This window comes from Cetorhinus maximus, chromosome 12, assembly GCF_964194155.1.
Source record: "Cetorhinus maximus chromosome 12, sCetMax3.hap1.1, whole genome shotgun sequence".
Classification (NCBI taxonomy): Eukaryota; Metazoa; Chordata; class Chondrichthyes; order Lamniformes; family Cetorhinidae; genus Cetorhinus; species Cetorhinus maximus.
In genome coordinates, this window is record NC_135890.1 from 111,619,430 (window position 1) to 111,647,079 (window position 27,650).

The window sequence follows — 27,650 nt, forward strand, 5'->3', positions numbered from 1 at the left end:
GTCTTGCCTTCTGAGATTATGTTCCCCTGGATTTCTGAGTAAACTCAAGCATCAACTTACAAGCACAATTTCAGATCTTTGGCCATGCCAAGCAGAACACCACTGCTCCAAAGGGGTACTGCTGCCCCAATGGCACAGTCACCAGCCTTCTGCTGCCTTCTTGGATCTTCACCAGGAATTTTCCTTCACCTTGTTTAATTGAAGCTATGAGACTTATGGAGTATGCAGTTAATGTTGAGAATGCTGATTCTGACTATCATTATCCCCCCACTCCTGGCGGCTGTGTCCTGCTGGTAGGACAGGACCATTGAGGGTTGATAATACAGGAATTTGGAACACTAGAAGCAACTCTATGCACATGACTGTTAGGTTGTTGCTTAACTAATTGGTGGGACATCTTTTCCGACTTGGGTACCAGTCCTTAGATGTTAGTGAGGAGAACTTTGCAGGGTGAACTGGGCCTTTTTTTCTTATCCGAATGAGATTCCCAGGTTGTTGCTGACAGGATCATCTGATTTTCTTTTTATTGAACTTTATAATGTTGGTTACAAACCAGTAGGCTTGTTAGGCCACTATATACAGGGCATTAAAAATCTATCACATATTGTGGGAGCTGGCATACCCATTGCTTTCTCGATTCCCCATTTAAGCCAGGATGGGAAGGTTGAGTACAGTCTTTCCCACCCGGGGGCCGATTGAGGCCTTTAAGTTGCCAACTAAGGGCCATTTGAGGGCCTCATTAGGCTGTTGCTGGTACCAGCGGCAGGGGAACTGTACGCCATGTGGGGATACCACCTAAGTAATAGTTGGTGATCTCCTTAAGGGCTTCGCGGGCGCTGCTTCAACCCTCCTTTTAGGCATGGAACGTTTCACGCATAAAGGCATGGAAGCCCTGATGGCAGGCAGTTGATTCCTGATTCCATGCAATCCCGTTGGGGCTTCCGTAAATGGCCGTGGCAGGGTTGCCCCTGGCTTACAGCCCATTGATTAAATTCAGCCCAGAATGAATGCTAGGCTCCCTTCTTTGAAGGACCTTAATTAAACCAGTTGGGCTTTTAACAACAACCTAGAAGCCTTTATGCTTATTTTCTCAGGCTAACCCATTTATTACTAGCTTTGCTGATTTCAATGCAATTTGCTATGGTGGGATTTTAACTTACAATTTCTAGGTGGCCAGTTCAGTGCTATAACCACCTTGACACCATATCAGACCTTTATTCTTGGCTATACTAATACTCTTTAAAATTTAAGATTGCAAACATCCTGGATAGCCATGCAGCCACCCTTCAGCGGAAAGCAGACAGGGAAGTCTTCTTTATGAACACACAGACCATTGTCCAGTTGGTGCAGCGGTGAGTAATGAATTCTATATAACCAAGTTGCTCAATATAATTTTATGAAGGTTTAGTAACGAAGGTTTTCAGCTTGATCTTGGCATCACGTTTCAACGTCATCCAAACTTTTTTTACATTAATTACTTCCAATTTTGTAGTATTCTGCACAGACATCATTTGAACCCTTTGATTATATTCCTGTCTGCAACTTATTCCCACATCTCTGTAATTATGCTGTGGTAGATGATCTCCTGTGGCGTTGTGCACGAGACCGTAGACTACCTTATGAACAATGTGGTGTTTAACTGCTAACCTGATCTGTCCTTTGCGCAATAAAAACAGAAAATACTGGAAATACTCAGCAGGTCTGACAGCGTCTGTGGAGAGAGAAAATGGATAAATGCTTCAGGTTGTGACCCTTCATCTGAACAGATCTGATGAAAGGTCATATATCTGATATGTTAACTGTTTCACTTTCCACCGATGATGCCAGACCTGCTGAGTATTTCAAGTACTTTGTTTTTGTTTCAGATTTACAGCATCCGTGGTATTTTTGCTTTTGTTCTTTAAGCACATCGTTTGCATACTTTCTGATCTAATTTTTTGGTCATTTTGCTAATTTGCTACCAATTTGTCCCTTTAGGAGCTAATGTTTCTTTTAACTTTTTCAGCCTTTTTATGGCTGAAGAAAAATACACTAAGTCAAGGAATAAATATCCATGCAGGATTATATTGAGCAAGGTAAACTGTGTGGATCATCACTATTCCCCCATCCCTTTCTTCCCACCCATTCTCTATTAGATGTAATTCCTGTTCCTTCAAGACCAATAATTCATAAATTTTTCGATTTGTGCTTTTCATTTGGCATTTTATATCAGAATATTTAACCCACTTAAAAGAACCACGACCTCTACTCCTCTTGCCAAAATTGGTTTGTTACAGTTCCAAGATGCTGCATGCTTGATGGAATATGCTGTCATAATGACAAATGGGGGATTTGGACAGTGAGTGGGGTAGCTGCTGGAAAAACATATCAAATAGCTCACCTTTCAGAGGTCTGGATATTGAATGGAAACAGGCATCTTAATAGACTGAGAAAAGCCGATAACGGCAATAATATTGGGTTAGTTTAATTAATTTTATGGATGGTTTAGAAAGTAAAGCTTGCTGAAAATTTTCCCCAGGAAAATAAATCAAACCAGTCATTTACTCACTTGAGACTCTTTGGTTTGTGAGATAGGAGATTCGCATGAACATTGACACTTAAATTAACCAATTGTGAAAAATGATTAGTTTCCAGCTCGTAACTTACTGCCAGCTGTGTTCACTTTGAACCTCACTGGATGATTTTTGACTAAAAACCTTCTGCTCTAAAAAAGGGCAGCCCAGGACTCTGACCCACAGCAGTTCCATTAGGTTCCCAATACTACGAAAAACATAAAATTAATTAGTTTCCTTTTCTCCGTCAGCTATCGAAGTGGGATTCGTGGGCACATGAAATCAGTTGTCCTGGACCTGTTGAGGAGGTACCTGAACGTGGAAACACAGTTCCAACAAGGTAAGAAAAAAGTTAGTTTTTAACTAAAGTAAAACTAAGGGCTGACCCTACACTCCTTTAGGCTTCTGAGATGTATATGGGTGCCTGGAAAATATATGGATCTCCAGCTGCCTCTTTTCTTAACACCAGACTGAATCCATACATCACTTGCTATTATTAGCAAATGTCCCACAGGTGTTTTACCCATGCTTGTCCTCCCTTTTCCTACTTTACCTAAGCCCAGTTCCTAATGAGGGTTATTTAAGCACCAGAAACGTTAACCTGTCTTCCCTCTATTGAGTATTTCTAGCATTCTCTTTTTATGTTGCATTTTTACAAAACATTTAAATGTACACATTTTATTCAAATTGACATTTATTGAGGTTTTAGGAGCTTTTTCTTTCAAATCTCCTTTCCGATAATGTGACATTCTTTGGTGCAAGGAGGTGAGCAGGGAGCCTTCACCTTGGGAGACCTGATTGTGTTGCTCTGGAGCTAGACATTGGGAACTGCATAAGAACAAGCCATGGTGAATCTGGCCTTCATTTATATCTCACCTTGCTACTGCCTCTTCTTGGTACTTTCATCTTTCTGACTTGTTCAGATTTGACAATGCCTTCGTGTGTGAAGAATCAGGTGCTCACCTGCATTGTACTAATCTATGGATGAACCACGATCATAATGAATGGCGGAGCAGGCTTGAAGGGCCGAATGGCCTACTTCTGCTCCTGTTTTCTATGTTTCTATGTTAACCCATTGGCACAGCAATGCACTAAATCATAAAGTATTCATAAAACTATGAATCAGATTATCTTTTAAGGCATTAAGTAAAACTATGCATCAAACAATATGGAAAAGAATGCTGGAGGTGGTGGGGGAATACTCTTGTGCTGACTGGATATGGCTCCAATAGGCTGCTGTCTCAATCCAAACATTTAGAACCGTTTTAGCACAAGAAATTATAACTTAAACAATGTGTGCTGGATAAATACTTTTGGATTTGAAGTGTTTTCCCATTCCCTTCCCCAAATGTTGTTCTCAATCATATAGCTTGAGTTCAATTTGCTAGACAGTCATGTAGAGTTTTCAAATATTTCATTTTCCAGCTCATTATGACAAGTGTGTGATCAACTTGAGGGAACAATACAAACCTGACATGACACCTGTACTTGACTGCATCTTTTCTCATGCGCAAGTGGCCAAGAAGAACCTCTTAGTTATCATGTTAATTGTGAGTACTGTAAAATGAGCAGAAATTGAGTACTGGTGTATCCATTTCCTTAGTTCTGTGTGCAGGTTCCCTGACCAAGAGACGCTCCTGCCTCATGGTGTGAAATTTATCTAAATACTGTAGCCCAATATTTTCAATATAACATACAGTGAAATCTTTTGACCAAATCCTGAAAATCCATGGAAATGTTGGACATATTTGCTAGTTATTGCCAGTGACCAGATAATTACACTTTCCCTGATTTTACATATTTTCCCTTCTTGTATTCAGTACTTCCCCTGTGTGTGTTCGTTAAGTCAAATCAACAGGGAAAGTGAAGCGGTACTTTGTTTTGCTAAAGAGAAAAATGAAGTACCACTTCTACAATGGGTGCTGGACATTGCAATTGCTGACTTGGTGATGCCAAGTCTAATCCCTTAGAGGATGCAGATGTCCTACTGGCACTGAATCATGTACTCTCTGTAATATCTCAGTTGGTCAGTATATCATGTCAATAGATTAGTAATGGAATGCCCTGCTTAAGAGAGATGTTTTTCTTTTGTTTCTAACTTCCTTCCCCCTTATGAAGGAAGTCACTGTAATTGGGATGCAGTCCCATGGGTGCTCATCAGATTATGGTACCTTCCTTTAAGTTCATCGTGCCCTTATCTGACATGCAAACATGCATGTTTCTTGGTAGGAGTTATTGAAAAGCAGCCAGGAAAGGGAAATTTGGCTCCCCACCAACCACTTAGCTCAGGAGAATTACTGGTAATTTGCTGCCCCAGTTTAAAACCTGCTAGATCAGGACAGACCAGGGTTTGAATTGGGCCCTCTTTAGTGTGCAGAACTCATAGAAACTATTGAGCTTGGGTAGTTATCAACTAGGGTGTTCCATACCGTTTGTGATACATTTATTGTTGTGGTACATTGAGTATTGATAGCAGAGGGGGCATTTATATGATATATTGGTTCATAAAGTAACATTGTATGTATCGATGTTTTGTTGGAGAACAACTGCATGTGATCCATTTTATTTTGCCTGTTGATATAGGATCAGCTTTGTTCGCGAGATCCCACATTGACAGATGAGCTGATGGTAATTTTAACTGAACTAACGCAACTCAGCAAAACGGAGAACTCCAAGGTGGCGCTGCGATCCAGGCAGGTGAGAAGCTGCCTAGCTGGAAAGCAGATAATGTGGCTTCATTAGTGTACATAAAAGAAATTAAAATTCATGGCAGTACCGGAGGCAGTCTTCAAACTTTAGAAAACCAAAAAAGTAGAAGAGGGACATTTGTTTTCGATCTTAATAAAAGGCGGCTTGTGAGAACCCATCTGAAGTAATTTGTGAGGCATAACCCACTAGTCAAATAATTAACATCCAGAGAATCTCTAATGCGTGATATGTATTAGTGAGCACAAATATTTTCATTGTGTATATGTCAGAAAATTGGGAATTAAATGAGACCAGACGGTACGCATCAGTGTGTTGATACAATACCATGGTAGCACTAGTTTATTTCTCCATTTTACTGATCTAAGGTACATTTTCAGATGAGGTTTTTCAAGGCCACACAATTGCCCATGGAAGTGGGGAGGGACTATTTTGGAACATGGTTATGTGTTTCCCAGTGGTCAGTTCTTCGCAACACAGTCAGAGGACTCTGGACACATCAGCCACAAGGCGTGCATGGTGTGGGGAGACTGTAAGGTTTGAAGAGAAAAGAAAAGTCTGAAATCATCTTTTAAGAATAAAATTAAGATGATATAACAGCAAATTATGTTTTCAATTACTTTTTTCATGGGAGAAACTGTGTAAGTTTCCACTTTTATATTTGTATCCCCTGTTTGTTTGTCCATCTTAAAACCTGTTACCAAGATGGTGAGTACACAGTTTCCTTCTGTGGTTGATGTCACAAGCAAAATGAATACATTACAAACTGCCCACATGTGATTCTTAGCCCTGATTTCCTCTTTCTGTCTCCCAGCTTTTACACTAATACACCTTGGATCATGATGTGAGCAAGGCAGACTTCAGGCCTCAATACATCCCCATTCATCTTTTTTGGAGGCAATATATATTGTCATGGCAAAAAATGTTTTGGTCTGTTCTAATTTGGTTTGTTTTAATTGCTCTGTTTATTGGTGACAGTGAGATTACATACATGAATACGAGCATATGAATTAGGAGCAGGACTAGGCCATTCGGTCCCTTGAGTCTGCTCCACTATTCAATAAGATCATGGCAGATCTGATTGTGGCCTCAACTCCATATTCTGCCTACCCCTGATAACCTTTGACTCCCTTGTTAGTCAGAATGTTATGAAAAGGTTTCTTTCAGTGTAATTTTTCTCTGGATCATGGGTAAAATAATACAGCAGTTACTATTTCATAACAAAAACAGAATGACCTGGAAAAACTCAGCAGGTCTGGCAGCATCGGCGGAGAAGAAATCAGTTAACGTTTCGAGCCTTCATGGCCCTTCTGTTCTGCCGAAGGGCCATGAAGGCTCGAAACGTTAACTGATTTCTTCTCCGCCGATGCTGCCAGACCTGCTGAGTTTTTCCAGGTAATTCTGTTTTTGTTTTGGATTTCCAGCATCCGCAGTAGCTTTTAGCTTTTTGTAGTTACTATTTCATGCCTGCTAAGCTTCCTGCCCTAATGCCAGAGACTTAAGTGGTGGTAATGTTCAAAACGTATCCTACACAAGCAAGCATTTTGCATCCATGATCCCATACAGTGATCACAAGCAGTTTATTTAATCATGTGGGCCATCGCATTTAAACCTGAACAACTTCTTGCCTGATGTCCACACATCTGAACTTCCAGCAGATATTACTACATAACCTTCAGCAGGTGACCTGTGCCATTCTGTACCTCTTGCCAACTCATCTATACTTGGATGAGTTCTAGTTTCCCAGCCATATGTACTTGGATGAATCCTAATATCTCACTGTGAATTTGGCTGAGACCATCCACGTTACTTCTTTCTTATATAACTTTTCTTCAATATTTTTAGGTTTTGATTGCATCGCATTTACCCTCCTACGAGCTGCGACATAATCAGGTGGAGTCTCTCTTCCTGTCTGCTATCGATATGTATGGGCACCAGTTCTGTCCCGACAATCTAAAGGTGCGTTTGTGACTACGGCTTGGCCAATAAGCTGCTTTCGTAGCATAATTCGTTTTTTTTCAGGCAACCGCAAGACTTTTTCAATGATGTGAAGATTATGTAGGAATGCTGAAGAGAATAACCACCCCCACCCCAATAAATCACTCCCAGTCTGATGTCCTATTACATGTGAATCTAATGTGTTAGATAACAGTGTTAGTCATTCAATTTTTAAACGTGTGTATGTTCTGTTGAAAAGGTTGCATTGAAACTTCCCTGGTCTTGTGACTTTGTCCATTGTATAGTGGATTGCATTGTTGCATATGCTTTCTGGTGGGCCTTTGTTGATTAGGAAAGGGGAAGAGATTTCCCAATTCTATTCCATCTCCCACCCACTCATCAAGGAAATGTATCAGCAGGATAGTGTCATGGACTGTTAATGCACAACATTCCAGCTGCACAATTAAAGCATGATTAAGCAGAGTTAACATGGTTTTGTGAAAAGTAAGTTGTATTTGACAATTTTCTGGTGTTTTTTGAAGAGGGAACAAGTAGATGTAGTATACTTAGATTTTCAGAAGACATTCGATAAGATACCACTCAAGCAGATGTTACACGGACTAGTGTTTTTGTATTGGGGGTAATATATTAGCATGGATTGAGAATTGGTTAATTGACAGAAAACAGAGACTAGGAATAACAGGTTCATTTTCAGGTTGGCACGGCGTAACTCGTTGAATGTTACAATGATCAGTGCTTGTGTCTCCGCTATAAACAATCTATATTAACGACTTGGATAATGGAGCTGTGTGTTATGTATCTAAGTTTGCTAATGATACAATGATTGGTGGGAAAGTAAGCTTGTCGGAGGGTGTAAAGAGACTACAAAAGGATATGGACTGGTTAAGTGATCGGGCAAAAAGTGGCGGATGGAGTATAATGTGGGAAATTATGAAATTATCCATTCTGGTAGGAAAAGTAGAAAAACAAAAGATTTTTAAGATGCTGAGAGACTAGTAGTTGCTATTCAGAGCAATTTGGAGGTGCTTATACATAAATTAGGGAAGGTTAACAGGCAGGTATAGCAAGGGTGGCAGACAGATGGGAACATCGCCACCTGGAAGTTCCCCTCCAAGCCATTCACCATCCTGACTTGGAAATATATCACCGTTCCTTCACTGTCACTGGGTCAAAATCCTGGAACTCCCTTCCTAACAGCACTGTGGGTGTTCCTACACCACATGGACTGCAGCGGTTCAAGAAGGCAACTCGCCACCACCACAAAGGCAATTAGAGATGGGCAATAAATACTAGTCTAGCCAGCGACGCCCACATACCTTGAATGAATACAAAAAATTAGAAAGGCAAATGGTATGTCAGCCTTTATCACAAGGCTGTTGGTATAAGGAAGTTTTGATGTAATTATATAGGGCGTTGGTGAGACTACACCTGGAGTACTGTGTACGATTTTTGTCTCCTTACCTAAAGAAGGATATACTTGCCTCAGGTGGGTGTGGTGAGATGATTTAATTAAAATGTATAAAATTCTTAGAGTGCTTGACAGGGCAGATACTGAGAGGCTATTTCCCCTTGCTGGCATGTCTGGAACTGGAGGGCACGTAGTTGTTGCACTGTGACTAAGGTAGAGATGATGCACTGAATGACTACTTAAAAACATAAGAATGTAAGAAATAGGAGCAGGAGTAGGCCATTCAGCCCTTCAAGCCCGCTCCACCATTCAATGGGCAGAATCTTTGGCTCTGCGAGCGGGGGCGGGGCCTGCTCACCGAGGCATAAAATGACGCGTGGCAACATCGGGCGTGCATCCCGGTGTCACCGCTTTTCAGTTCGGTGGGCACGCACCCGAGTCGGCTGCGCACCCGCCGAACTGTCAAAGGCCTACTAAGGCCAGTTAACTATCAATTGAAACAATAAACTGAGCTGCCCGTCCAACCTTAAGGTTGGCGGGCAGGTGAAGAGCCCAGGTGGCCTTTGCATTTTTCATGGAACCTCATCCACGGGCGGGATGAGTTTTCATGAAGGTTTTTAAAGGTTTGAAAAAATTTTAAATAAAATTCATAGACTTGTCCCAACTCATGTCACTGTTTCACATGAAGGGACATGTCCTAAAAATTTTTTTTTCCTTTATTAAAATTTTTTAAACTTAACCTAATCTCCCTGAGGCAGCTCTGTGCCTCAGGGAGATTATTGCGCTCTTTTGCGTGCATGCACGAAAGGGCGCAGGCCACGACTCAGGCAACCCCCCACCCCAGCCCGCACAGGGAGCACTGTGCACTTCCGGGCACGTGTCACGCTGGGCGGGCCCTAATTGGCCCGCCCACGTAAAATGGCAGCGCCCAGCCGATCGTGGGGGTGATCAGCTGCACACTCACCCGCACCCGCTCCCGCGCAACCCTCCGACGGGAAAAAAATTCTCCCCAATGAAATCATGTCTGATCTTCTACTTCAACACCATTTTCCTGCACTATCCCTGTGTCCCTTGATTTTTTTAATGTGTAGAAATCTATCGATCTTAGTCTTGAACATATCCAACGACTAAGTCTTCACAGCCCTCTGGGGCAGAGGATTCCAAATATTCACCACCCTCAGAGTGAAGAAATTCCTTGATATCTCAGTCCTAAATTGCCTGTCCCTCATTTGGAGACTGGGTCCCCTGGTTCTAGACTCCCCAGTCAGGGAAACATCCTTCCTACATCTACCCTGTCGAGCTTTGTATGTTTGAATGAGATCACCCCTCGTCCTTCTAAACTCCAGTGAATAAAGACCTAGTCTATTTAATTTTTTCTCATTGGACAATCCTTCCATCCCAGGAATTAGTCCGGTGAACCTTTGTTGCATTCCCCCTATGGCAAGTATATCATTCTTTAGGTAAGGAGACCAAAACTGCACACAATACTCCAGGTGCAGTCTCAACAAGGCCCTATATAATTGCAGTAAGAAATCTTTACTCCTATACTCAAATTCTCTTGTAATAAAGGCCAAAATACAATTTGCCTTCTTAATTGCTTGCTGTGCCTGCATGTTAGCTTTCAGTGACTCACTGAACAAGAACATCTGAGTCCCTTTGAAGTTCAACATTTCCCAGCCTCTCGCCACTTAAGGTATACTCTGCATTTCCGTTTTTCCTACCAAAATGGATAAACTCAAATTTCTCCACATTGTATTCCGTCTGCCAGATTTTTGCCCATTCACTTACCCTCTCCACATCCCTTTGCATCCTCCTCACAACTCACTTCTACCTAGTTTTGTGTCATCTGCAAACTTGGAAATATTAATTTAAACCCCACAGCCAAATCATTTGATATATTTATGCTATTAAAACAAGCAATGATCCTTTCGAGCATGAAGAGTACAATTTAAAAAAAAATTCTGAATATGTAAAGTTTTGGCTTTTTTTGATGGGCCAACCAGGGATTAATGGACTAGATTGATTTTATTGTTGTTTGGCTTTAGAAATTGATCCTCTCAGAGACCTCCATCTTTGACGTCCTGCCCAGTTTCTTCTATCACGTCAACCAGGTTGTAAGGATGGCAGCTCTTGAGGTAAATTCATCATTTACTGAAAATATGTTTATGGTTCAGATGCGATATTGAATTAATTATGGATTTCATTCTTTCTTTTGCTTTTCATTCCCTTTCTACTTAAACAAGAGTTTTTAAAAAATTTTAATCTTCTTCACTTGTGCCCACTAACAGTTGCTGTTGTGTGATTCTAAGAGTGGTCCTCTGGAATCTCACCCAGGTGAATGTTTTCAATGTGTGCTCTAGCAGACCCTGAGCAAAAGATTTCAATTTCAAATCCTTACACGCTCCCACCTTGCAGCTGAATAACAATTTCTGACTCTCATTCCTTAATCGATGATACAAGTTCATAATTGTGCATTTGTCATGACAGTTGCCACATCACATATCCAACATACCAAGATATTTAAAGCAATGACTGCAATTGCTTGCGCTATTACAAAGCACATGGAGACCATTCAGTGCCATGGGTTGTCGGCTAAGTCCCAGCACTCGTGATCCCCTTGCTTTTGTATTTGTCTTTCAACTGCCTTATTGTCACACACCATCTATAGGTGTTCTTCTAGTGTTAGCAGCTTATTCAACCATAGGATATTATATATTTGCCTAATCCTGCCCTCGTCCACACATTGGGCAGAATTTTCCGCCTGGCAGGGGGGGTGAAGCGGGAGCGGGCGCGGGTGGGTGCGGACCCGATTGCCCCCAGCCGATCAGGTCCGCGCAGCCATTTTACGCGGGTGGGCCAATTAAGGCCTGCCCAGCGTGTTTGGCGGCTCCCGGGGACAGCAGGAGTGGGCGGGCGGGCGGCGGATCGGCTCCACGGGCTAGATGACGTCTGCCAAGGTCATCGAGGCCAACAGGACAGCAGAGAGAGCAGGCTGTCTCAGATGCCAGTGCCAGCGAGGGGGCAGCACAAAGACATAGCACCTGCAAACGTAAAATTAAGGCACCTTAGGCACACCCGGGTTCATCACAGCCGAAGATCTGGTTTTTTGTTGGCCCCTCAATGAGTTCCTTCTGATTGTGTTTGCAGTGCGACACCATTTTATTTCTGTTATGTTAAGAGACTTTTGTGAAAGCATTAAATTAAGATCGTCTAACATGGCTGGGGGTGCCTCTTTACTTGGGCAGGTGGATGGATTCCTGAGATGTTATGAGTGATTTGTGTGTCATTGACATTTATTGATTGGGCCCATCGTCAGTGCTCCTATCCTGACAGATTTGGCACTAATGTCTCCAGTATGGAGGCTGCAGCCTAGGCTTGTGTTGGAGGTCCATATGTGCTGTGTTAGCTGAAGGTTCCTTGGATAAGAGCATCCCGGGTGTCCCTGGAGTATGCCCGGGTCAGCGTCTGCCCCCTCATCATTTCCCTGTGCGCTCTCATCCTCGGACTCACTGCTGGACTCATCGTGTTCAGCCGCAGCCACTCCGTCTACATCTTCTTCGTCCACAGTGCCCCCCTTTGCAGCGCAATATTGTGGAGAGCGTAGCATGCAACCGCTATCAGCGACACTCGATCTGGGGGGTACTGGAGTTTGCTCCCCCGGAACGGTCCAGGCATCGGAAGCGCATCTTGAGAAGACCGATGGCTCCCTCCACCACAGCCCTTGTGGAGGCGTGACTTCTACTTTACCACTGCTCAGCTTCTGTTCTTGGATGGCGGAAAGGCATCATGAGCCACCTTCTGAGGCGATAGCTCTTGTCACCCAGGAGCCATCCATCCAGCCAGGCTGGAACACTGAAGACCCCCGGCACCTGGGAGTGTCTGAGGATGTAGGCGTCGTGGGAGCTGCCTGGGTACCTTACACATACTTGTAGAATCAGCATCCTATGATCACACACTATCTGCACGTTCATGGAGTGGAAGCCCTTCCTGTTGACGAAGGCACCAGGCTCACCTGCTGGCGCCTTGATGGCCACATGTGTACAGTCTATTGCACCCTGGACACGGGGGAAGCCAGCATTCGCTGCGAAGCCTCTGGCTCACTCTGTCTGGCTTGCCTCGTCCCAGCGGTAGTGGATAAAGGTCAAAGCATGCCTGAACAGGGCGTTTGTGACCTGCCTGACACAAGTGTGCACAGCTGATTGGGAGACACCGCAAAGATCACCCACCGACCCCTGGAAAGAGCCGGAGGCACAGAGGTTGAGGGCAGTCGGGACCTTTAAAGCCACTGGCATGGGGTGTCCACCCACACAGTTAGCTGAGATCTCTGGCCCAATCATCTGACAGATAGTGTTGACTGTCTCTCTTGACAGACGGAGCCTCTTTCAGCATTGCATCTCAGACATATTGAGGTAGCTGCTTTGCCGCCTGTATACCCTGGCAGTGGGGTAGTGCCATCTTCTGTGGCTCCTTCCGCCTTGGACTACCTCTTGGCCCTGCACCCCTTGTGCCTGTGCCTGTCCTCCCAAAGGTGGCTCCTCTGGAGGCTGAATGTGCACTCCTGGCCTCCACCCCCTTCTAGCCCTCCTTTCCTCCTCAGAGGAGGTACCTCCAGTGGAGAGATTACCTCCCATTCCCAGGCTCAGGGAGGCTTCCTGAAACCTACAGGCCCCAAAACAAATCTTCACTGCAAAAGGTTATGAATCCAGTCCAAGCAGCTGGTATGCGTTTTGAAGTTTTCCAGCTCACACAGGCAAGTTTCACTAACCTTTGTGCAATAACTTTTAAATCTGTGGAACTGCTACCCCGCTGAGCCCTCTCCTCCCGCTCATGGATAAGGTTCATACAAATTTCTGCTACCTGCCTGCCCGTTGCACCTGTGCAACGAGCCGAAGATCGCATGGGTGCCGCAAAATCTCCGTAAATTGGAGCCTCATGGGCCTTAAGTGGCCTGTTAATTAATGGCGGGCGCGCAACGGAGATCGTCGCACGCCCGCCCACTGAAATATCGTGATGGTGCGCAGTGATGTCGGGACACTCGCCCAACGTCACCGTGCGTCATTTTACATGTCGGTGTGCAAGTCCTGCCCCCTGCATGTCAAATGGAAAATTCTGCCCCTTGGATAGCACTTAGAAAGGACAGCCTCAGATTTTTCTCAACTCCTCCCATTTAACCAATCTCCCTTTCCATAGTCTCTGGTTGCTAAGACCAACTGAAACACCACCACTGTCATTCTGGCTCCGATCAAATAACTCCGAACTGACCAGGTGTGGGACTGGTCTGTACGTTGAGCCAAAATTGGGAAAAGCCCAATAACACTCTCTAATAAGAGAACTCAGTTTTGATGAAGCCACAACTGTATCTTGATGGTCAACATAATGGAGAATAAAAACAATGTTTTGTTCATTTCACCCCTCTGACGAGTGGATGGCTTCCTCTATATTGGCAGTTCCTGAGGTCTTTGTTCTTGTGCCTTCACACTCTTGCTTCAGTTCTGTCTCTTGAAGAGATTTTTGTTTTGACACTGAACTTTCACTCTACCAGGTGATAAAAATACTTTCCTTTTATTTGAAGGTTTACGTGCGGCGAGCATACATTGCCTATGAACTCAACAGTGTACAACACCATCAGCTGCACAATGGCATTTGTGTGGTGGATTTCCAGTTCATGCTTCCTACGTCTCATCCAAACAGGTACTGCCATTTTAAGCTAAACTCTGGATGATAATAAATTGTGTGCGTGTGAATGCATTGCGTGTCCTTTTCAAATGCTGTTTGTTGTGGAATTCGAACCAAAAATGTTTTCACTGCTTCGACTGCCCTCGGATTGTTACTGGAGAATGTGTATCAAAGCCATGTGCTGTACTTTAGCAGAGCATTCAAAGAACAAACAAAGAAAGAACAAAGAAAAGTACAGCACAGGAACAGGCCCTTTGGCCCTCCAAGCCTGCGCCGATCATCCTGCCTGTCAAATAAAAACATTTTGCACTTCCAGGTGTCCGTATCCCTCTATTCCCACCTTATTCATGTATTTGTCAAGCTGCCCTTTAAACACCACTATCATACCTGCTTCCACCACCTCCTCTGGCAGCGAATTCCAGACACTCACTACCCTCTGTGTAAAAAACTTGCCCCACACATCTCTAAAGTTTTCTCCTCTCCCCTTAAATCTATGTCCCCTAGTAATTGACTCTTCCACCCTGGGAAAAAACTTCTGACTATCTACTCTGTCCATGCCACTTATAATTTTGTAAACTTCTATCAAGTCACCCCTCAATCTCCGTCGCTTCAGTGAGAACAATCAGAGTTTCTCCAACCTCTCCTCATAGCTAATAACCTCCAGACCAGGCAGCATCCTGGTAAACCTCCTCTGCACCCTCTCCAACACCTCCTTTTGGTAATGTGGCGACCAGAATTGCACGCAATATTCCAAGTGTGGCCTAACCAATGTTCTATACAGCTGCAGCATGACTTCCCAGCTTTTATACTCAATACCCCTCCTGATGAAGGCAAACATGCCATATGCCTTCTTGACTACCTTATCCACCTGCGTTGCCACTTTCAGTGACCTGTGGACCTGTACACCCAGATCCCTCTGTCCGTCGATGCACTTAAGAGTTCTGCCATTTACTGTATAATTCCTACCTGTATTAGACCTTCCAAAATGCATTACCTCGCATTTGTCCGGATTAACTCCATCTGCCATTTCTCCGCCTAAGTCTCCAACCGATCTATATCCCGTTGTATCCTTTGACAATCCTCTTCACTATCTGCAACTCCTCCAACCTTAGTGTCGGCTGCAAACTTACTAATTAGCCCAGTTACATTTTCCTCCAAATCATTTATGTGTACTACAAACAGCAAAGGTCCTAGCACTGATCCCTGCGGAACACCACTAGTCACAGCTCTCTATTCAGAAAAGCACTCTTCCACTGCTACCCTCTGTCTTCTATGACCAAGCCAATTCTGTATCCATCTTGCCAGCTCACCTCTGATCCCGTGCGACTTTACCTTTTGTACCAGTCTGCCATGAGGGACCTCGTCAAAGGCCTTACTGAAATCCATGTAGATAACATCCACTGCCCTTCCATCGCCGATCATCTTTGTCACTTCCTCGAAAAACTCGATCAAGTTAGTGAGCCATAATTAGCCTTCCCCCAATTAATTCAATGGGGGATAGGCCCTGAAAATGGGCTTGAGGATTGTGATGCACAATTAACCATGCCCATTCAATGTCATATAGGCAGTATGGCAACGTCGTGCTGCCTTCTCATTTCAGCTAGTAGTAACCGCGCTATTCATTGGCTGCATGCATCAAATGAGTCCCAAAATCGTAACTTGTCAGCACCACTTTGGCTAGCCTGCACCTCTTAAAGGGGAGATGCAATGTGGCTGGAGCAGGGGCTGGAAGTCATGCAGGAAATGCATCTGATATTGAAAACAGTATATAATGGCACAACACTGGAGAGAGCGAGCTCTAAGTTTTCAGACACTGCACTGGAGGACTTGAGGACTTGGTGGAGGAAGTGGATAGTAGATTCAGCATCCTGTATCCACAGGGGCCCAGGGCACCCTCCAGACTACTGGTTCATTTAGAAAGCAGTGGGAGCAGATAGACTTGGAAGTCAACGCCAGGGGTCAAGCACCGAGGACCTGGATGCAGTGCGACAGGAAGTTCAGTGACCTCACACGAACAGTCAAGAGAGTGAATGCATCATCAAACGAGCCATATCACACCATCTGCACCACTAACCTTAGACACTGCTCAATTCACCGCACCCCCATCCCTCACCTACCAACAATCACTATCAATCAGGACTTGTCCCTAACATTTATATGCTTCACCTCACCTTCGCCCACATAGCAATGTCAATGGGACCCTGCACAGTGGGAAAGCCTGCTATCCTGCAAAACTGGGTGCTCACTCCACCAGCTTCTATCAGGCAAGAGAGAATAAAGTATACTTGATTCTCACTGAATAGAGAGTGTGAGTGAACTCCTTTTGCAGAGTAGGTGGCATAGTGGTAATGTCTCTAGACTAGTAATCCAGGCACCTAGGCTCATGCTGTAGGGACATGGGTTCAAATCCCACCAAGGAAGCTAGTGGAATTTAAATTCAATTAATAAATCTGGATTTAAAAGGTTATCTCAGTAATGGTGGCCCCAAAACATTGTGAATTTTCATATTAACCCATCTGGTTCATGAACATCCTTTAGGGAAGGAAATCTGCTGTCCTTACCTGGTCTGGCCTACATGTGACTCCAGACCCACAGCGATGTGGTTTGACTCTTAACTGCCCCCTGAAGTGGCCTGGCAAGCCACTCAGTTGTATCAAACCGCTATAGGAAAGAGGATAAGAAATGAAACTGGACAGACCACCTGGCATCATCCTAGGCACCAGAAAAAACAATGGCAAACCCAGCCCTCTTGACCCCGCAAAGTCCCCCTTATTAACATTTGGGGGCTTGTGCCAAAATTGGGAAAGTTGTCCCACAGACTAGTCAAGCAGCAGCCTGACGTTGTCTGTAAGGCATGAGTATGACTATGTTTCAGACATCACCATCCCTGAGTATGCCCTGTCCCACCGGCAGGCCAGACCCACCAGAAGTGGCAGCACAGTGGTATACAGTCAGGAGGGAGTTTCCCTGGGAGTCCTCCATTTCATGGGACACTTTGAAATCTCATGGCATCAGTGATGTTCAAATATGAACAAGGATATCTCCTGCTGATTGCCACCTATCACTCACCCGACCTCAGCTGATGAATCAGTGCTCCTCCATGTTGAACATCACTTGTAGGAAGCCCTGAGGGTGGCAAGGGCACGGAATATACTCTGGGTGGGGACTTCAATGTCCATCAGCATGAGAGGCTCGATAGCACCACTACTGACTGAGCTGGCCTTGTCCTAAAGGACATAGCTGCTGTACTGGGTCTGCGGCAGGTGGTGAGGGAACCTACAAAAGGGAAAAACCTACTTGACCTCCTCCTCACCAATCTACCTGTCACAGATGCATCTGTCCATGACAGTATTGGTAGGAGTGACCACCGCACAGTCCTTGTGGAGATGAAATCCTGTCTTCACGTTGAGGATACCCTCCATCATGTTGAGTGGCACTACCACTATGCTTAATAGGATAGATTTCAAACAGATCTAGCAACTCAAAACTGGGCAACCATGAGACGCTATGCGCCATCAGCAGCAGCAGAATTGTATACAACCACGATCTGTAACCTCAAGGCTCAGCCTATCGCCCACTCTACCATTACCATCAAGCCAGGAGATCAACCCTGGCTCATTGAAGATTTCAGGAGAGGATGCTAGGAGCAGCATTAGGCATACCTAAAAATGAGGTGCCAACCTGGTGAAGCTACAGCACAGGGCTACTTGCATGCCAAAAAGCAAAAGCAGCATGCAATAGACAGAGCTAAATGACTCAACAACCAATGGATCAGACCTGAGCCCTGCAGCCCTGCCACATCCTGTCAGGAATGGTGGTGGACAATTAAACAACTCACTGGAGGAGGAAATTCCACAAATATCTCCATCCTCGATGATGGGGGAGCCAGCACATCAGTGCAAAAGAGAAAGCTGAAGTATTTGCAACCACCTTCAGCCAGAAGTACCAAGTGGCTGATCCGTCTTAGCGTCCTCTTGAGATCCCCAGCATCACAGAGCACAGAGGCCAGTCTTCAGCCAATTTGATTCACTCCATGTGACACCAAGAAATGGCTGAAAGCGCTGGATACTGCAAAGGCTATGGGCCCTGACAACACAATAGCACTGAAAACTTGTGCTCCAGGACTAGCCGCACCTCTTGCCAAGATGTTCTAGTACAGCTGCAACACTGGCATCTACCCAGAAATGTGGAAAATTGCCCAGGTATGTCCTGTCCACAAAAGTCAAGACAAATCCAACCCAGTCAGTTACCACCTTATCAATCAATTCTTGATCATCAGTAAAGTGATGGAAGGAGTTGTCAACAGTGATATCGAGTGGCACTTACAAAGCGATAGCCTGCTCACTGACGCCCCAGTTTGGGTTCCACCAGAGCCATTCAAAACAGCTGAATTCAGGAGGTGGAGTGAGAGTAACTCCCCTTGACATCAAGGCAGCATTTGACCAAGTGTGGTATCAAGGAGCACTAGCAAAACTGGAGTCAATGGGAATCAGGAGCAGGAGTTCCTCAGGGTAGTGTCCTAGGTCTTATCATCTTCAGCTATTTCATCATAAGGTCAGAAGTGGGGATGTTTGCTCATGATTGCACAACGTTCAGCACCATTCGCAACTCTTCTGCTACAGAAGTCCGTGTCTACATGCAGCAAGACCTGGATAACATTCAGGTTTGGGCTGATAAATGACAAGGAACATTCACGCCATACAAGTGCCAGGCAATGACGATCTCCAACAAGAGCGAATCTAATCATTCAGTGACATTACCACCACTGAATCCCCCACTATCAACATCCAGGAGGGTACCATTAACCAGAAACTGAACTGGACCGGCCATATAAATCCTGTGGCTACAAGAGCAGGTCAGAGGCTGGTAATTGTGTGGCGAGTAACTCACCCCCCGACTCCCAAAGCCTGTCCACCATTTGCAAGCCCCAAGCCAGGAGTGTGATGGAATACTCTCTGCTTGGATGTGTGCGATTCCAGCTTGATATCATCCTGGACAAAGCAGCCCGCTTACTTAGCACCCCATCCATCACCTTAAACATTCACTACCTCCACCACCAATGCACAGTGACAGCAGTGTGTACCATCTACAAGATGCACTGCAGCAACTCACCAAGGCTCCTTCAACAATACCTTCCAAACCACACCTGATTTCATATCCACTCAAGTGACTTTTCCAGCAGGAATCATTGGATGGAAGATGATTCCCCCCCACCACTTCAAAGCACACAGGATTTGAAGTTAATTACAACACCATCCCTCCCTCCCCAATACTTCAAGTACTGCCCTGTCCCACATCAACTAACTCCACACAGACTGATGATTGAACTAATCTTCCAGGCCTATGTGGTATCATTCAATGCTGCACAGTGAACAGTAACCTCAGAGGCATTGAATCAGTTCAAAAAAAATCTTCAGCTTTTTACTGGCTGAGGAACTGAATGGCATGTTTATTTACTAAATGATATTTTGATTGTATTATTGGGTGAAATGATCATAACTACAGTTACCAAGCTACTTAACTTTTTGTGTGTTAAATGTTCAATTTCAGAGGAAGCAATCCTACCCTATACAGGTAGAGTACAGTTCATGTATTTATTGCATGGATCAAGAGAAACGAATACTGTCTTGCAAATAGTGAATCACTAACCCAATTGGGGAAAAATTAAGGGAATATGGAAATGGAGGCCTGGATTGATTGTGTTAATGTTGAGCATTAACTATTACCAAGTTTTGAACCAAGTTGAATTGGATGGATTCAAACAGACCACATCTGGGTTATATAGAATGTGACTGGATTACTTTCTCTTAACAAATATGAAGATAAATTAGTAAAATAACAGTTTGAGTTATATGTGTTTGTATCAACAACTAAAGTAAAACTGCCCATAATTTGCAAATTTAGTGCCAGCTCTTTGGGACTAAGGCCCATTGTTGGGTAGTATAGAGGGAAATTCACTTGCTTTCCCACCCATTTTAGCCCTTCCATTGAGGTTTGTTCTTCAATCCCCATTACCTCATATTAATCCAGTCAGTAGATGGATTATTGCTGCATTATATGTTCCAGTGTTAAAGGTCCTTCACATTACATGTTTTCTAGCACGATATGAAGTTATGATTTGGTAAATTCTAACCCACTTTGCATCAAATCCTCCCTACCTCTCAAAAGATTGCAAATTTTGGTCTGCAAAATCTTCTACAATGTGCGTCAAAATTTCAAAGTGCATGCCTTCTGACATTTGCAATTACTTTCCTGAAATTGAAACTCTTCTGCAGCAATTTTTGAACCGCAGTTTGCAAGTTGGCTGGAGCCGAAAATAAAATATTTCATTATTTTTGAGAAACTGACCTTGAACTGTTCTTCCCGAACTTTTTCTCGGTGTGACCCCATTTTGTGTGACCCCAGGCGGGGTGGGGCTGGATGGTAGCTTAATTGCTGAGCGGGGGTTTGAGGGTGGGAGGTGGGGCGGGGGGGGGGGGAGGTGGGGGGTGGGGGATTAGGTAGGCGGGGGGTGGGTGGGTGGGTGGGCAGGGGGTCGGGGGGTGGGGGTGGTAGGTAGGCGGGGGGTGGGTGGGTGGGCGGGGGGTGGGGGGGTGGGCAGGGGGTCGGGGGGTGGGGGGGGGTGGGCAGGGGGTGAGGGGGTGGGGGGGCACAGACGTTCAGCATGGTGGGAGTTGTTTGAGCTGCAGAGTTTTAAAAACAAGCACTTACCTTACAGGCCTCAAAGATCTGTCCTTTAGGCCTTGTCCACCAATTTTTTTAAAATGCAAGGATTTAAAGAGGCCTCACAGCTGTTAACAAACAGCCCCAGCTCTAATGCCACCATTGCTGCCATGGGGCTCATGACCCCAAAATATCATCTCATGAGCCCACTGGGGGTTGTGGCCTCAGTTTTCGAAGCCCTGACCTGGAACATGACACAGCCAGCATTGAAAGGAGCAAGCTGAAGAAGTAGTGATTAGGTGACAGAAGCTTTCATTTTTAAAATGAAAACTCCAGATAGGAGTTAAGAAATTGTGGATCCTGGAAAAATTAAAGTTGGAGACTGTGCAGTTAAGGTTTGCTTTCAGCAGTGATGAAAGACAAAGAACAGGTCGGTGGTGTAAGCTCTGAAATTCCCTCCTAAATCTCTCCTCCTCTCTAACCTCTCTCTGCTCCTTTAAGAAGCTCCTTAAAATCTACCCCTTTGATCAAACTCTTGGTCACCTGTCCCAATATCTTCTCAGGAGGCTTGCTGTCAATTTTTTTATTTTGATAATGCCCCTGTGGAGCACTGTGAGCCGTCTGCTATATAAATGCAAGTTGTTGTTCCTCTAACCTCCAATTACTGTTAAAATTTACTGGAAAAGATTTAAAAATTAAAATTCAACCAGCAGCCTTTAAAAATGGGTCACAATGCCAAAGACAACTGTTGGATCCAGAGTGTTTGAGTAACATGACCATAGCTAAACAACAGGTATTTTGGTTTGGTCAACTGGGCACTTAAAATGAATGTAAACCTCTATATTTTCATTAGATTGCTTCAGTTGAGATTGGCTCTTGCAGACCATCACTTTGTTAGTGCAGAAGACAACTTGTGAAAACTGGCTGAACACATGAAATCATCACAACCATCTAACATTAAAAACCCCTCCTTTCATAGTCATAGGAGGCCTAGGAATGTTCATCAGGCTTTGCCCTATCCTGTACTCATCTCAAAACCTTTCTGTAAAGTGGGTCCTCTAGCTCACATTCATCTGGACTTGACTATATAGCATTCAGGAGATTTGCAAGTACACTCCAGATTCCACAAAATGCACTTGCTTTTCACTGGCATATCACCAACTTACATTTTTATGCTATTTCTAAATTCGGAAGTACTAACCATTGATATATTATCTTTTCTAAACCATTCCAGGAAAGAAGTGAAGTACAATCACTAAACCATAAAACTGTAATACTTCATGATCCTTCATTTTGTATGGCTGATATCCATTATAGAACTGAAGAGGGGAAAAAAATAATAGGTTTTAAAGAATATGAGGATTCTAAAAATAAATAAATTAAAATGTAACAAGTAATGTGTTTTAAATATTTTGGCATTTAGGTTTAAAGGAAAAAAGCTCCTACTACAATCATGTGCTAGGTTGTGGTTCAGAGTTTGAAATATTTTGTTCTACCAATTCTTTTGCATTGTTGATTTTTTTCGTTACATTTAATGCCTAGGGTTGTTTGAAAGACCTTTCCTTTTCTCAGCACTCTGTGCTCACTTTTTCCCCCACTCAGGGTTGCTGTTTTCTCTCTTTTCTCTGTTAAGAATTATGGGTAAATGCCACTGTTCCATGTTCCAAGCTTTTTGATTTGGTTCTCTTGTTAGGAACTATTGTGTGTAGGCACAGGATATATTGGGTGTCGTCAACATGCTAGTGCAAATTAAACAAGAGCAGGATAGGGAAATGTGAACAGTGAAAGGCATTAGTTTGTCAGGAATTAAGTCCTTTTGCAACTCTGCATTAATCTGATTCCATTGTAGTTCAACGAAGTTAGCATAAAGAAGGGTTAAAGTTTCTCATTTTGCATATATTTTTATGTACCTGACTGGTTCTTTTTTTCCCTAATTTGTAGGATGTGTGTTCCAACCAGCACAGTTCACTATGAGCTGAATCGACAGAGCAGTGACCTCTTCAAATCTAGCAAGCAGTCACCTATATGCCAGCGAATGGGAGTCATGGTTGCATTTGAAGCATTTGAAGATTTAGTTAAGTAAGTATTGTTTAAACCAAGAATATGCAAGAGTTATCCACGAATGCTTTTGTTTTTAATATTCTTTCACAGGATGTGAGCATCGCTGACAAGGCCAGCATTTGCTGCCAATCACTGATTGCCCTTGAGAAGGTGATGGTGAGCCACCATCTTAAACCACTGCACTACACCAACAGTGCTGTTAGGGAGGGAGATCCAGGATTTTGACCTCAGCAACAGTGAATGTAAGGCGATATAATTCCAAGTCAGTATGGTGTGTGGCTTGGAGGGGAACTTGCAGGTGGTGATGTTCCCATGCAACTGCTGCTCTTGTCCTTCTAGATGGTAGAGGTTGCGGGTTTGGAAGGTGCAGTCAAAAGAGCCTTGGTGAGTTGCTGCAGTGCATCTTGTAGATGGTACACACTGCAACCACAGTGTGTCGGTGGTGGAGGGAGTGAATGTTTGTGGATGAGGTGCCAATCAAGCAGCTGCTTTGTCCTGGATGGTGTCAAGCATCTTGAGTGTTGTGGGAGCTGCACTCATCCAGGCAAGTGGAGAGAATTCCATCACACTCCTGACTTGTGCCCTGTAGATGGTGGACAGGTTTTAGGGAGTTAGGAGGTGAGTTACCTGATGTAGAATTTTCAGCATCTGACCTGCTCTTGTAGCCACAGTATTTATATGGCTGGTCCAGTTCAGCTTCTGATCAATGGTAACCCCCAGGATGTTGATAGTGGGGGATTCAGCAATGGTAATACCATTGGGAAGATAGTTGTATTCTCTCTTGTTGAAGATGGTCATTGCCTGGCACTTGTGTGGCATGAATGTTACTTGCCGTTTATCAGCCCAAGCCTAAATGCTTAATTCCTTTCAAAACTAGAAGGAACGTTATTTTTGCTAGGGCACCACTAGTGAGTTTTTACTTGTTTTGATGAGTTTCATGAGCAAACATGCCAACTGGGCACAAGCAAAAAGTAGGCAACAGCTTCAAAAATATTGATATAGTTTTGAAACTCTGGAATTCCTGTATCTGGCCTCTGTTCTGTTTAAAGTGATTAGGGACCTCCTTTCTGACTATGGCCTTTGGCATGTGGTCTCTCCTTGACATTTCTGTACAGTCCCACTTCTCCACTGCCTTTCCTTCGTGCTTCACCTTTGCAGGTTTCAAACTTTCTTGTTTCAGCACAGCTAGCACCTCTCCAGCAATGGCCTCTCTTCCCACCTCATCATGGTCACCCTCAGTGCACCCAAGATCCTATGCCTCGACCTACTTCTTTTTTTCCAGGTTCATAGTCATCCTTTGTGATGTTATCTGTGGTTAGTGGGTCAATATTCACAAGTTTGTCAGTGGCACAAAGCTTTACCTCACCACCTTCACCCTTGAATTTGCAACCATCAATGTATGACAGGTTGCTTGGCTGACACCTTTGTGAACGAGCTAGAATTTTCAACAACTGAACACCAGGAGGAGCATTGGCATTCTTCTGCCACAAACTGTGTGCCCTTACCTTCAGCTGTTCACAGAGGACAAACCAGATTATGTACAACCTTCATGTTCTTTTTGACTCTGAGTTTGACTTCTGCTTCAAATTTTCACCTTGCCATCCATCACTGTGACTTGTTACTCACACTTCAAAAGATTGCCTGTCTCCACTTTTAGTTCGGCCCCTTTGCTGCAGAAATGACACTTTTTTCATTACTTCTAGATTTGATGTCTCCAATACCTCTTTACTGAGCTCTTCTCTCCGTACCATACATCATGAAATCCACCACTTGCATCCTGTCCTCATGTTACATCCTGCCCACTCATCACCCTTCCTCACTGACCCCCATTGTCTATGTGTCCTTGCCTCTCCCTACCTTTGTGACTTGCTTCACTGCTGCATTCTATCCTATACCCTTTGCTCTTCAAACATTGGGTTCCTATGAATCCTCTCTTCCCCCCCCCCCCGCCCCCCGCACTTTCAAATCTGTCAGGTGATGCCATCCACAGTCCAATTGCCTGCTGATACTTGTTGTAGAGGCTCAAATAATAGATGTTAAAGATTCTATGGAATATATGCCAGTATGCATCAGCACTTTCAGAAGAGCAGACCTGCAAAGAAAATTTTTTAAAATAGATTTTTAAAATCAAAATAATAAAGCTGGCTTTTAGCTAAATTATTAGAAAACCTAATTTATGTGTCTGTATCGGCAGATTACCTAGTCATGAAATATTTTCGTTGCGAAGGCATTAAAATTGAATGCCAGTAACACGACTTTATTGGCTGCTTCCATTCTGTGTTGTACAAAAATAGCCTCTGCAATGAATAAATAATACAGACGAAAACAGAATAAATTCAGTGGATGTCTCATCGGTGGGCCCAAATTGGCAGTATAAATTATTAAATGCTTTCTATTATTAATCTGATTATAATTTGAATATTGAAACTTTTTAAAGAAATTTTGAAGAAGTGATTGCCTGCTTTGCTGACCCATTTCCGGATAGTCCTCTATTTCCTGAGACAAGATCCACTTTCTTTGATCAGGAGGATATTAAGGTGGGTTTCGATCTCTTCACTTTACATGTGGAATTTAAGATCTATAAACATGTACATTGTATTCATGAGCTGATGTATGTAGACTTTCAAAGTAACACTTATTTAAAAAATGGAGAGTGCACTAAGAAATCCCAAGAGAAGCAAGCCGAAAGCAGAGCGAAAGTGGCTGTATCAACTGAGGAAGCTTAGAGGACACTAAGTTTGGGATTTTAAAACTTGCACATTACAGGAGAAAGGTAACTTGAGGAATTTTGGGGTCCTGAGAAAGAATGATTTGGGTTAGGAGACCGTGACGAGAATGCAGAAAGGAGCAAGGCCATGTAGTTGGCATAGTACGCCCAGTTTTGTACACCTTACTTTAGGAAGGATGCCCACATCATGGGAAAGGTGCAGAAGAGATTCAATAAGATGATACCAAGGATGCATGGCTTTAGGGGAGACTGAAATCTGGGACTTTTTTCATTAAAACCAAGACGAAGATTTAAGAGGGATTTTGGGAAAAGAAACTATTTCATTAGCTGACGAATTGGTAACTTTTGAGCATGAATTTAAGTTGATAACCAAAACAGGGAGAGTTTGGAAGAATTTATTTTTATGCAGAAGATTGTTAGGACATGTTCTACTAGAAAGAGTGGTGAAAACAGAACCCATTATGTCTTATAAAAAAGTTTTTAGATAAATATGAAAAAAATATAAAATTCAAATGTAAGGAAAGTAGAGTGGAACAGAGACAATGGATATTCTTGAGTACAGGGTGATGAGTGAATGGGGTGTAATGCAGGACAGGTTGCAGGCAGTGAGTTTTGGATGAGTTGGCATTTGAGTTAGACAACGTCAGAAATTTGTAAAGTAGGATGCTTGAGAGATCAAGTCAATGAAGGCATGGTTTCAGAGAGCTAGCACAGATGGGCTGAGTAGTCTCCTTCTGTGGGATATAAAAAAGCTTTTGATTTTAGAAAGAATGAGAAAGGCAAGTTCAGAACAGTAATAACCAGAGCGGAATCAATAAAATGGAGATGAAGTAGGTTACCAGCTAGAAGTGACAGAAGCATTCATCATTTCAGTGGACACATCTGAGAGACTGTTACTGCTTATCCCGTATGGCCAGAAAGTCAATTAGTAATTATAAATAAAAACCTTTTTAAAATGTTATTTGTTTAAACAGAGCTTGAAGGAGGAACCTATCCATATTCTGAATGTTGCCCTCAAAGAGGTTGATTATGATCAGGATGATGAACTAGTGCCTATCTTCATCAGTTTCTGCCATTCAAAGGTATCTATAAAATCTGCCTTTTAGATTTGAGCCATAAAAGGCCATTACCCCATGTCAGCTGTGGCTCAGTTGGTAGCATTCTCACCCCTGAGTCAGGAGGCTTTTGTTTCAAACCTCACTCCAGCACTTGAGCCCCAGTACTAAGGGAGTGCTGCATTATGAGAGCTGTTGTTTTTTGGATGAGATGTTAATCCGTCCTCTCAGGTAGATGTCAATAATCCCATGGCCCTATTTTGAAGAAAAGCAGGGAAGTTATCCCTGGTACCCTGACGAATACTTTATCCCTCAATCAATATCACAAAAGTAGATATCTGGGCCAGGATTTTCCAGCCCTGCCTTGGCAGCTTTCCCCTCGGCGGATGCGGCGAGCCATTCAAATCTCCATTGACTTTGACAGGACCGGAAGATCCCGCCGGTGCGGGGGGGGGGGGGGGGGGGGGGGGGAGGGGAATCCCGCCCTTAGTCATTATCACATTGCTGTTTGTGGGAGTTTGCTGCATGCAAATTAGCTGACACATTTCTTGCATTACAACAGTGACTACACTTCAAAAAAAAAGTACTTAATTGGCTGTAAAATGCTTTAAGGTGTCAGGTGATGGTGGAAGGTGCTTTATAAATGCAAGTTTTTTTCTTTTTCACTATAGGTAGGGGTGCTGTCCCATGACAATTATAGTTTTATGGCTGTTCATCACATATGTTTTGAAGGCCTAGTGTAATCAAAATGGGTTCATTTTTACACTAAAAAAGTCAAGGAAGACAAATGATTGAGACTCACCCTTCATGTGCCCTAATTTTTCCATCTCCACATCAAATTG

General features: G+C 43.6%; 1 protein-coding gene across 5 annotated transcripts in view; it reads left to right on the top strand.

Moving 5' to 3' along the window:
* acacb (acetyl-CoA carboxylase beta) overlaps nucleotides 1–27,650 on the top strand; it is a 133,387-nt gene that overhangs the window by 59,439 nt on the left and 46,298 nt on the right. For 4 of the 5 annotated variants that reach the window (XR_013578235.1, XR_013578236.1, XM_078554432.1 and 1 more), the window contains exons 21-31: nucleotides 1,252–1,352; nucleotides 2,804–2,892; nucleotides 3,978–4,102; nucleotides 5,136–5,249; nucleotides 7,104–7,217; nucleotides 10,671–10,760; nucleotides 14,198–14,316; nucleotides 19,852–19,875; nucleotides 22,906–23,043; nucleotides 25,463–25,562; nucleotides 26,728–26,835. Coding sequence is in view for 3 of the 5 variants with exons in the window: in XM_078554432.1 (XP_078410558.1) it covers nucleotides 1,252–1,352; nucleotides 2,804–2,892; nucleotides 3,978–4,102; nucleotides 5,136–5,249; nucleotides 7,104–7,217; nucleotides 10,671–10,760; nucleotides 14,198–14,316; nucleotides 19,852–19,875; nucleotides 22,906–23,043; nucleotides 25,463–25,562; nucleotides 26,728–26,835 (1,122 nt within the window). In the remaining 2 variants the exon portion in view is untranslated. The remainder of the gene's footprint in view (nucleotides 1–1,251; nucleotides 1,353–2,803; nucleotides 2,893–3,977; nucleotides 4,103–5,135; nucleotides 5,250–7,103; nucleotides 7,218–10,670; nucleotides 10,761–14,197; nucleotides 14,317–19,851; nucleotides 19,876–22,905; nucleotides 23,044–25,462; nucleotides 25,563–26,727; nucleotides 26,836–27,650) is intronic. The other variant, XM_078554433.1, reaches the window with a different exon arrangement.